The sequence below is a fragment of the Leucoraja erinacea genome, chromosome 7, assembly GCF_028641065.1.
Source record: "Leucoraja erinacea ecotype New England chromosome 7, Leri_hhj_1, whole genome shotgun sequence".
Taxonomy (NCBI): Eukaryota; Metazoa; Chordata; class Chondrichthyes; order Rajiformes; family Rajidae; genus Leucoraja; species Leucoraja erinaceus.
Window position 1 is genome coordinate 60,944,557 of NC_073383.1, and position 12,621 is coordinate 60,957,177.

A 12,621-nucleotide genomic window follows, 5' to 3' on the forward strand; every position below is an offset into this window, starting at 1 on the left:
TGCAATGTGCCCTCCTGCAATATGGCATTAATACAGATGGGTGCCAACAGGTCAGCATGGATGTGTTGGCTGAAATGCCTGTTTCATGCAAAATCACTCTGACTCAACAAGTGAACATTCAAACTGTAATCCCGTTTGCTGGTTCTGTTCTGTAATATCCAATGTTGTAGTACCTGTCATTGCAAATTAAAAATGCAACAATATAATGGTACAAAAAATATATAGGCTGAGTACCAAGATGTCAATGCATTGAGCTATCATGTTCCTATTGAGTAGGCAGAAAAGTAATTTTGTTTCTATTTCTGGTTCAAATCCCACAAGTGAATTGAGATGAAAAATTTATGACATGAAAAAATGTGACATCTCAGAAAGTCAGAGATCTAATCAGCCTGGAAACAGACCCTTCTGAACAGCCTGTCCATGCCAAACAAGTTGCCTAATTGAGCTGTGTAGGAAGGAACTGCAGATGCTGGAGTAACTTTGTGGGGCAGGCAGCATGTCTAGAGAGAAGGATTGGGTGATGTTTTGAGTCGAGACCCTGCTTCAGTCTTTAGAAAATGTCACCCACTCCATCTCTCTGGAGATGCTGCCAGTTCCGCTGAGTTACTCCAATATTTTGTGCCTAATTGAGCTAGTCCCATTTGCCTGTGCCTGGCCCATATCCCTTCAAACTGTTGCTGTCCATGTACCTGTCCAAGTGTCTTTTAAAAGTCATAATTGTACCCGCCATGGACCACCAAACTCTTACACGAATGCCTAAAGGGCCTGTCCCACTTAAGCGACTGCCGGCACCCGTAATAGGTTGCCGAAATTTTCAACATGTTAAAAATTCAGCGGCGACCAGAAAGACACTATGACTTGTTGGAGACCTGTATGGTCGTGAGAGGTCACCCGCGACATGTTGCCAGGGGTTGCCTGTATGGTCCTGAGAGGTCTGCAAAGAGTCATAACGTCTTTCTGGTTGCCGCTGAATTTTCAACATGTTGAAAATTTCAGCGACCTATCACGGGTGCCGGCAGTCGCCTGTAAAGGTCGCGTAAGTGGGACAGGCCCTTAATTGTACCAGTCAGAAAAAGAGTCCAGACCAGAAACGTCACCCATCTTTTCTCCAGAAATGCTTTCTGATCGGCCGAGTTACTCCAGCACTTGTGTCTATCATTGTACATGCCTTTTTCACTTCCTCTGGCAGCTTGTTCCATTTACACGCCTCCCTCTGTGTGAAAAAACCCAATTTTCAGTTCCATTGTCCACTACCTGTCCTGTTGTTGAGACTTTCATGCACAATTTATCAGCCTCTGCAATGAGTATCCAACCATTGCCTTGTGGGCCTCCTATTGAATCTATTCCATAAATCCACCTATCAATCCAGGTTCATGTATTCTGTTTTGCACTTACCATTCACCCAATATCCTTATCCTTATTATTCTCCGCCAACTTGCTTACTCTGTTTATTGTGCTTTTTTCGCTGTATATTATTATCCCGTCTTTTCTCCTTACGTCCATGAACGACCAAACACTTACTCTTTCTTATTCTTCTTGCCTTTTGCCCTTTCATTGGCGATGTTGCCTTCACAAGCCACCCTCTTCCTTTCTGAGGTTATCACCTTAAAACTCCTTGTTATTCCTTACCTCTTTCTTTGAAATAACATCCAAGTCTATTACATGGAATATTGTTTTTGAGTTGCTCTTGAAATTTCTGTGAGATAAAGCACCTATAACAGTTCAGATGCAGTGTGAAATTAACAGCATGACATAATTGACTGTTAAAGTGAATAGCAAAGTGCAAATATCATATTTGTTAATGTATTTACTGAAGGCAATGAAATATGCAAAATATATCGGATATAATGAACTGGAAGAAAAGAGGGACCTTGCTATGCATATCTGCAGATCTCTAAGTGAAGTATATAAGATAATTAAGAAAGCATTTGGAAAACTTTATATGTATTTCTGATATCTAAGGGCAGAGATCTCATGCTGGAACTGTGTAAAATACAAATTAAGACACAGCCAGAATATTATGTATAGTTCTGGTCATTACACTGAATGGTCTCCGTGCTGTATTACAAACAGTACGAAACAGATTTACAAAGATACAGCAAAGCATCATTATAACGGATCATGGGAGGGGGGTAACAGAATCCATTATTGCCGGTTGTAACCGTGTAAGGAATTATCATTGTACTAGACTAAGTGGGACCCATTAGGTCCCATTCTCACACGGGAGGCCTGGTCCCCCAATGCAATATTCCACCACTCACGCATAGCCCCCAACAGCGCAGGTGCGGCTGACGGGTTCCAGTTGTGACACCCCTGATCCCCCCTGCCCCTGATCCACACTCCTCCCTTGACCAGCCCCTCCCACTTCACCCCTTGCCCTTCCCCCCCACACATTCACTACATCCCCCCTCACCCCCTCCCCATCCACTCTTAGTGGCTTTCCGGTGGTGCACCCATTCCCGCCCATTGGGTTCCTATTGAGGCGGTGTGTATGGTACCGAGGCAGTTGTGGGCCGGCAGGCCGTTGCCGCGCGGAATTTTTGACCACTGTCAGTTTTTCAGGGCCCTGTGCGATGTCGGGACCAGCTCCACACAACTCCATATGGCTCCGGCTATCGAAGTGGGACCGGCCCCACAGCTCAAGCGACTACGTTAGGTCACACTTGCCGCATGCAGTCGCATGCTCCTGGGACAGGCCCTTTACTCTTCTTAGTTTCAGTAATAGTTGCTTCTTTATACTCATTTAAGTTATTTTCTGTTCAGTCTTAGTTCCTGCATTACAAGTAGTCAGATACCATAACCACACACCTATTCAAACAACCATTTAGATTCCTCAATAATGGTAATTAACAATTAAATGTCATAAAACTACATTTTTACATCAAAATTAAACCACTTTAGTTATAGCTTTAGTTTTAGAGATACAGCGTGGAAACAGGCCCTTAGGGCCATGATCCCCCACACATTAACACTATCCTACACACACTAGGGACAATTTACACTTATACCAAGCCAATTAACCAGTACATATTTGGAGTGCGGGAGGAAACCAAAGATCTTGGATAAAACCCACATGCCCACGGGGAGAACGTACAAACTCCGAACATACAGCACCTATAGTCAGGATTGAACCCAGGTCTCCGTGGCTGTGTGCTGTAAAGCAGCAACTCGGCGCCCTGCGTCTCTGTGCAACCCCATGGGCCTCAAGTGCTTGGACTGAGCAATGAAGGAAATTAAAGTTGTTGACATCATCTTCAAATTTGTTTTTCATGATCCCTTTTATAAAGTATGGGTAAGGATAATTAAATAATTGCCCTGTCATTCTTGACATTAACAATATGAAATCACCCCCGGCATCCTGATGGTACATTCACCTTAGCAACAAGGGTTCATGCTCAAAGTATTTTGATTTATTTTTGCATGAGGCTGTACAAGATGGATATGCAAAGTACTTTTTTAAAAGAGTGAAAAGTGCATTGGAATTCTGTTAATTTCAATATGTCTGTACATGCTTTGTTTGATGATGTTCTGACTGTGACTCTATTTATATGTTCTCTGTTGTTTTTAAATTATTGTCTGTAACTGTGGAACTATGCTACTGCCTGTCTTGGCCAGGACTCTCTTGTAAAAGAGATTTTTAATCTCAATGAGACTTCTCCTGGTTAAATAAAGGTTAACTAAAAATAAAATGAAAAAAATGAAATGCTTCTGTCAATTGACCATAAATACCAATTATTTATTTAGAGGGGATAAATTTAAGGAATAGCTATGATTGATTTTAAAACTGAATATTGTGATTTATTTAAAAGAACTTGGTTAGTTTTATTAAACATTTTTTTTGGAATTGAAACCTAGTCTTTTTAAAGTACAGGGCCTATATGTGCATTGAATCAAAATATATTCATCTGTTAAAATATCCTGATTGTAAGAACTATATTTTAATTCATTATATTTTCTATTAAAAAAAAAACCCAATCAATCATTTGCTTCCAGGATGAAGAGACTCTGAGCACAGACGACATTTTATCTACAATAGAAAGGGAAGGTGACAGTATTGCTGTGATACTGTTCAGCGGAGTACAATATTACACAGGACAGCTTTTTGACATGGTTTCAATAACAAGAGCAGGACATGCCAAGGTAAGTTTCACAGATCAACACAACATTGAAATTGAGAATAAATGATTTGACACTACTGTGGTTCCTTTTGTACTACTAAGGCTGTTTTATATATTGTGTTTTTTGCACTATCATGGTGCAGCTTACTTACGAATAAGTAATAATTTATTGTGTATTTATTGTTCTTATTGCATCTAATGAGCCTGTAGAGCAGCAGCGCTAGGGTTTTCATTTTTCTGCTTCATATCTGATGCATATGAAAAATGAACACTCTTGACTCAACCTCTTGAAATGAATATAAAATGTATAGCTGTGGGTGGATAATGGAATAGCAACAGGCATCATTGCATAGCAGAGGAGAAAGGATGAGGAAAAAAAACACAATGATTACTGCAACCTGGTAGGCTGATCCTTGGTACCGAAGGGCTAGAAATTAGTTTTTTGTAAAGTGGGTGTGTGGATAAAATGTGTGAATGATCTTCAAATAACATCTGTGGATACATATAGAATATAGAACAGTACAGCACCGGAACAGGGATTTCGGTCCATACTGTCCATGCCAAACAAAATGCCAAATTAAACTAATCTCCTCTGCCTGACATTTATTAACATTTTTAAAGTAAAAAAGGGACGTGAATAATGTGAATGTAGTCACGCATGAAGGGAGTCATATTGGTGAGACAACACCTGGAGTATTGTGTACAGTTTTGGTCTCCAAATCTGAGGAAAGACATTCTTGCCATAGAGGGAGTACAGAGAAGGTTCACCAGACTGATTCCTGGGATGTCTTCCTCAGTCTAATTTTAGTAGGGAAAGTAGGGGAACAATACTGGAACAGAAGAAGAAACAGCACAAATTGGGGCTGGCAACAGATGACCTCAGACAAGGAGGTTTCCTGATAGGTTGCCTCTTGGCTAGAAACAGGTGCGAGCCCAAGTGGGATACATAGTTGTGAACTGTGGAATTCATTAGACAACTTTTAGTGGAGGAAGGAGGGGCGAGGGAGAGGAGGGTGGGGGCAGGAAAGTGTTTGTGGAAGTCATCTAAAATGAGAGCATTCAATGTTTATAGTGCTGGGTAATAAGCTCCCAAAGTGAAATCTGAGGTGCTCATGCAGAATTAGGCCATTCGGCCCATCAAGACTACTCTGCCATTCAAATCTATCTCATCTCACCCCAATTCACTTGCCTTCTCCTATAACCCCTGACAACTGTATTAATCAAGAATCTATCATCTCTGCCATAAAAAAAATATCCATTGACAGCATCAACAGCCTTCTGTGGCAATGAATTCCACAGATTGACCACCCTCTGACTAAAGAAATTCCTCCTCATCTCCTTTCTGAAGGTACGTCCTTATATTCATTGTGCAGGAGATAGCCCCAATGCAGGCGTCCACGTAGCGGAGAAAGAGTTGGGGGATAGGGCTGGTGTATGCCTGGAACAAGGATGGTTTGATATATCCAACAAAAAGGCAGGTATAGCTGGGGCCCATGTGAGTGCCTATGGCTACAACTTCAATTTGGAGAAAGTGAGTCGAGTCAAAAGAAAAATTGTTGAGAAACATGAGGGTGAGGCCAAGTTCCACTAGATACTGGGGAGTGTTAATAGAGGGAGATTAGTTGGATTTTTGGAAGGAAGAAATGAAGGGGCTTGAGACCCTCGTGATGGGGAATGTAGAAGGATTGGATGTCCATGGTAAAGATGAGTGAACGGGGGCCCAGGAACTGCAAGTTATTAAAGAGTCGAAGACCATGTGAGGTGTCTTGGACATAAGTGGGAAGGATTGGGCAAGGTGGGGGGGAGGGGGGGGGGGGGGGGGGGGGGGGGGGGGGGCGGGGACATTGGACAGAGTCAAGATATTGGACAGAGTCAAGATATGTGGAGATGGGAGACGAACAGGCAGAAACAATGGGTCAGCTTGGGCAGTTTTACTTGTGGATTTTAGCAAAGAGGTAGAAGCAGGCAATGCGGGGCTGGTTTCTCTTAAGTGGTACATGGATTTAATAGGAACCTGAGAGGCAATGTTTTTCTCTCAAAAGGTGGTGTGTATATGGAACAAATTGCCTGAGCAGGCAATTGAGGCAGCTACTATAACAGTTTTTAAAAGACACTTGGACAGGTACATGGATAGGAAATGTTTAGAGGAATATGTGCCAGGCCCACATAAATGGGACCAGCTTGGATGGGACATTTTGGTCGGCATGGACGAGTTGGGCTGAAGGGCCTTTTTTCCTGCTGTTTGATTCTACATGACCATTCATATCTTGAAAAAGATAGGTACCATTTCTCAAACATTGTCATCCTTTTCTCAGCTGCAAAATGACCAGCAAACATTGGATACTCATTGGGGTCGAGACAGGGCCATCATTTTGATCTGAGCTTGGAATCACCTGCTGAGCTGCATATTGTTCAGTTTTGATTGACATTGAATACTGCAGGCTGCTCAAGATTAAAACATGCAGGAACGACCCCTTCCAGATGTTGGCTTGGCCAGTTGAAAGCACCCATCTGAGATCTAACTTGTCAGCTTAGCATAGAAACTAGATGATCACAACTGGCAAGCTTAAATAAGGCTCCAGTTTACAAATGTGATCCTAAACACGATGACCGAGTCAGAGGACAGGCGGCAAGGGCAGGACACAGGGTACTTGTTATGAGCAGTCTTTGAAGATCAGTCCCGTAAATACCATAAGTACATAATGTTGGTATTTCAATTATTTTCCTCATATAATACTTTCTTTGACATCTTTCCAGATGGTTACCCAGAGAATAAGTATCATCTTAGTTACCTCAGACCCCTACAGCATTCACCACAGGAAGAATTATTTTATTTAACCTGACAGGACACAAGGTGCAAGTCATATGAAAATTACATATGCTTCAACCTAATATATTGTCACAATGAGTTTGTCAGCTTGCAGCAATTTGTTGTAGTTCAGTTGCTGGCTCTCTCACTTCTGCAATGTAAAACTCTAATTTGAATTTTCTCTCTAGTCTTGTGCACAAAGGTTTAAGCCAATACAGATTTGTATTGTTCCAGGTTTTATATCTTCCAGAGCACCTTTTCTTTCTCCTTCTGTACGTTACATTTCATTCAATTGTGCAGATGCTGAAAATCTGAAATCAAAACTCTAGTACAAAATGTTACAGCAGGTGCGGCAGCATTATAACCATATCAATTACAGCACGGCAGATGCGAACAAAACCTGCCTCTACCAAACCCTCCATTCCCTTCTCATCCAATGCCTATGAACTAGATACCAAAATCCACCACTTCCACTGGGAGCTCATACCACACCGCCACCACTCTCTGCGTAAAGAAGTTCCCCCTCATATTACCCCTAAACTTCTGTCCCTTAACTGGAACACATCCTGGAACACATGGACACATTTTGGGTGGGGACCCTTCTTTAAATTCGAGTTATTTGAAACGTCAACTATCCATGTTCTCCAGGCATGATGCCGGATCCATTGAGTTACTCCAGCATTTTGCAACATCTGCAGCTCTGCATTTTTACATCAAAACTGAATTGCTAGTTGGGCACAATAGTTGGAGGCTCTTTGTGCTAGGTCTGTTACAAGGTGTCCTGGAAGTGTTTTGGTGGTGTTCACATTTACCCACACACTTCTTGGAAAATGATGCATTGGTTGATTTAATTGCTCATCAACTGAGTTTTCCAATTTCAAGTAATATCTCTCCCCCAATACCCTTCTCTCCCACATCTCCCACCACCACTACAGTCATTCTTTGCTCCAATATACTTCTCTCGAATAGTCCCATATTTCCTTATATTCCATCTTTACCTTTACCCTTCCACCCATTCGGCCTAACATCTCCTCTTCTTTCCTTACCTGACACCCTTTTGTCACCTTTTCATCTCCAGCCTTTGTCACTAACCAACAGCTCTTTGCCAGTTTTCCCCCCCCCCCCCCCCCCGATCAGTCGGAAGAGGGATCCTTACCCGGAATGTCATCTGTCAATTCCCTCTGCAGATGCTGCCTAACCCACTGAGGTCTTCCAATACTTTGAGTTTTAATTAATTTAATCCGATGTTTATTACTTGGCATCACAAAAGGACAGGTGTAATGCTGGCATATGGCACACAATCTGGCAGACTCATTGATCACCTTTCTATCCTTCCCTTGTTGCAACTAATTTCCAAGATTCTCATCCACCTCCTGATCTGATATATTATCAGTTACATTTTGCCTATTTGTCTTTGTCTTTTGAATATCAGTCCGAATTGGCTCTGTTGACTTCAGAAGATACCAGTAATCCTTTATCTCTTTTTTGCTAACTATTTTCTTTCAATGTGCAGGATGAATGTGTCAGCAATTTCACTGTAAGCGTCTTTTTCCTCCATCATACTTTTTCCATTCAGTGGCTGCAAAATCCCACTATATATGGCATCACCAACATTTCTTTTCACATTAGGAGGCCATTCAGCCCATTGCGTTCATACTGGTTGAAAGAAAGTCACCCAATTTAATCGTATCTATCAGCACCAAGTGCATAAACTACAGATCAGATCTCTTCAAATGCCCAGGCGGCACGGTGGTGCAGCGGTAGTACTGCTGCCATAAAGCGCCAGACACCCACATTCGATCCTGACCACGGGTGCAATCCAAGTGGAGTTTGTGCATTCTCCCCGTGACCACGTGGGTTTTCTCTGGGTGCACCAGTTTCTTCCCACAGTCCAAAGACTTGCAGGTTTTTTGGCTAATCGGTTTGGTAAAATTATAAATTGTTCTTAGTGTTAGTGTGCGGTGATCGCTGGTCGGCGCGGATTCAGTGGGCCGAAAGGCATATTTCCGCACTGTATCTCAAAAATAAACTAATCTAAACCCATTTATGTATTGCATTCGCATATCCCCCTTCCCCCTTTTCAGGCAGTGAGTTCCAGATGTGAACTACCCTACGAGTTAAAAAAAATCCTCATTCTACCAATTACTTTGAATCAAACAAAAAATTAGGCCCTTTAGCCTAACTTGTCCACACCGACCAACATGTTCCACCTACACTAGCCCCACGTGCCAGCGTTTGGCTCATATCCCTCTAAACCGGTTCTATCCATATACCTGTCTAATTGTTTCTTAAACATTGTAACAGTCCCTGCCTCAACTATCTCCTCTGGCAGCTCGTTCCATACACCTACCACCCTTTGTTAGGAAAAAGTTAACCCTCAGATTCCATTTCTCCCTTCACCTTAAACCTACATCCTCTGGTTCTTGATTCCCCTTCTTTGGGAAAGAGACTCTTTGCGTCTACCCGATATATTCCTCTCATTATTTTATACTCCTCTATAAGATCACCCTTCATCCTCCTGCGCTCCAAGGAATAGAGCCCCAGCCTACTCAACCACTCCCTAACTAGCTAGTTTTCTTTTCCCTTTTCTCAATCTATTTTCTCCATAATTATGTACACTTCAGGTAAGTCTCTTTACCACCTTGGTTTAATACATTTGTTTTTAAAGTACTTGAGTGAACATGGATAGGTGACATTTCGGGTCGAGACCCTTCTTCAGACTTAGTCCAGACCTGAAAGCTAGGGATATGTTGTGTCTTTTTTTTTTTTAAACAAGTTTTTTTCTAGTACTTTGGTGATGATTTAGAGTATTGTGTGCAGTTTTTGTCACTGTAATATAAAAGGATGAGGAGGCTTTGGAGAGGGTGCAGATGAGGATTTATCAGATGCTGCCTAGATTAGAGAGTGTTCCCTGTAAGGAAAAGGTTGGACAAACATGTATTGTTTTGAATGGAGTGTCGGGAGCTGCGGGTTGGCTTGATAACTGTATATAAAAGAAAGAGATGCATTGATAGGGAAGGCAGTCGGAGCCTTTATTTTAAGGTGAGGCTGTCAAATACTAGAATACATAAACTCAAGATGAAAGAGAGTAAGTTTAAGGCGGTTTACATAGTTTTGTTCAGCACAAAGTGGTGGGTGCCTGGCATGCAACCCAAAGGCAGTGGTAGAAGCAGATACAAGTACAACATTTAAGAGGCAATTATACAGGCACATGAACCAACAGCGAATGAAAGGACAAAGACCATGTGTAGCCAGATGTGGTTTAAATTGACATCATGGCCGATACAGACACTGCAGGCTGTTGGGTTTGGTCCTGCACTATACTCTTCTATTCTCTGAGATAATCTGGTCTTTGCTTAGACATAGGCAAAGGGACCTTAGGCAGAGAAACTAATGCAGGCAAATGGAATTTGTGTAGATGGACAGGAGGTTGGAATGGATGTGGTGGGCCAAATGATCCACTTACCAGGGGTCACCAGAGAAGCGCTCCGACTGCTAGCCTGCAGCCTACAACATCTTGGAGCCTCGGCCTGTGGAACTTCTCGTGGCAGGCATCGAGCGGAGCTTTCATCGTGAAGAAGAGCTCCAACCGCCGGCGTGCAGCCTACAACATCTGGAAGCCGCCATCTCCATAAAGGAGGTGGCTGATTTGGGAGCTCCGGGCCGCGTGGTGTGCTCGACCTGTCCCAATGTCAGCTTTCCGACCATCCCGACCAGAGGGCTTGAACATCGGGCCCTCCGTAGCGGTGATCATGGAGGGTCAGGGCCCCGACCACTGGTGAACAAGTGAGGAGGAGGAGGAGGAGGAGGAGGAGGACAGTCTGAACGGTATTGCCTTCCACCACAGTGAAGAGTGCTGTGGTGGATGTCTGTGTTGAGTTAGGAGAAAAACATTCTTCACACAGTGGTGAATCTCTGGAACTCCCTGCCACAGAAGGTAGTTGAGGCCAGTTCATTGGCTATATTTAAGAGGGAGTTAGATGTGGCCCTTGTGGCTAAAGGGACCAGGGGGTATGGAGAGAGGGCAGGTACAGGATACTGAGTTGGATAATCAGCCATGATCATATTGAGTACTCAAAGGGCCAAATGGCCTACTCCTGCACCTATTTTCTATGTTTCTATGTTGTGTATTGTGTAATTTTGTAATTGTAATGCTGCATGGTAAACTACATTTCACTGCACCTTATGACAATTAAATTAAATGTGACAATTAAATTTGAACTTGAACAATTCCCCCAAAATATATGTCTGTGATTATGAGAAGTAAATTATTTTGCCCCAGGTAATATCTTTAGTCAATTATGGCATCTTCTCTGCTGCAATCACATCTTTCCAATAGGAAAGAATAAAACAATATGTTGTGCCCAAAGTTTATCCTAACTCGTGGTGTAAAAATCATCAGCATAATCTCCCTGCTCTTATGCTTTGGCTAATAACGGAAAGCATTCTGTACGTCTTTTTAATTTCCCTGCTGATATCTCCATTGATTCTATTTTTGTTCAGCCATTCATTTGTGACCTTCCAAAAGACTTTCCAAAGTTCAGACAGTTACATCAAATGCATTGCCCCCGTTGACTTTCAATTGCTTAACATCTACAAACGTTATTTAGATGTGATCCTCATCCAGCAAATCCATGCTGATTGCCATAATTAATCTTTACCCTTTTAAACAAATGTTTATACTGTCTCTTTGAATGGATTCCAATAATTTTTCCACCTCTGTAGTTAAACTAATTGGTCTGTAATTAATTGATTTATATCTTTCTTTCTTTTTAAACAGTGGTACAATGCTCGCAGTTTTCCTCTGAGACCACTTCTGTATTGAACATTTATAACTGAAGCCATGGCAATTTACTCCTTTCCTTTCCTTAACAGCCTGGGTTATATTTCATTTGGGTCTGATCACCTATCCAATTTTAAAGCTCTTCAATGCTTCCTCTTTTAAGAAGTAAAAATCCAATATTTCACACTTGTGTACCGTCATGAATATTGGTTGCATCCCCATCTTAGTGAGGACAGTCAAAAAACCTTACCCTTATTCTCTGCCTCCATACTCAGGTTATTTATTTGGTCAATTCTTCATTCTTCCCAACATTATTCTCTTGTTCTTTAATTATAAAACTTTTTTTTCACACATTCACTTTGCTTCCCCATTCTCAGATTTCTGTAAATCTGTGCCGTGATTATGCACTGAATCCCACAAATCTTGCCATTTTTCCATCTTCTGCACTTTAGTCAGGACTGGTATCGATTATGCTCCATTTGCCTGGACAAGTGCAGACTCGACGATACATTCACTCTCTCCACCACCAATGGAGTCAATTAACCTGCCAGCACATCTTTGTGACGTGGGATGTAATTGAAACACCCAGCATAAACCCACACAGTCGCAGGGAGACTGGGCAAATTCCACACTGACAAGGCCTGCATCAAACCCACGTTCCAGGAATGGTAACTGTTATACAGGGGACATGACTTGAGAATTAAGGGACAGAAGTTTAGGGGTAACACGAGGGCGAACTTCTTTACTCAGAGAGTGGTGGCTGTGTGGAATGAGCTTCCAGTGAAGGTGGTGGAGGCAGGTTCGTTTTTATCATTTAAAAATAAATTGGATAGTTATATGGACGGGAAAGGTATGGAGGGTTATGGTCTGAACGCAGGTGTATGGGACTAGGGGAGAATACGTGTTCAGCA

General features: G+C 42.3%; 1 protein-coding gene across 1 annotated transcript in view; it reads left to right on the plus strand.

Annotated features, from left to right (window-relative positions):
• kynu (kynureninase) overlaps positions 1-12,621 on the plus strand; it is a 221,569-nt gene that overhangs the window by 137,607 nt on the left and 71,341 nt on the right. The window contains exon 8 of the mRNA XM_055638665.1: positions 3,994-4,140. Within this exon, the coding sequence (XP_055494640.1) occupies positions 3,994-4,140 (147 nt within the window). The remainder of the gene's footprint in view (positions 1-3,993; positions 4,141-12,621) is intronic.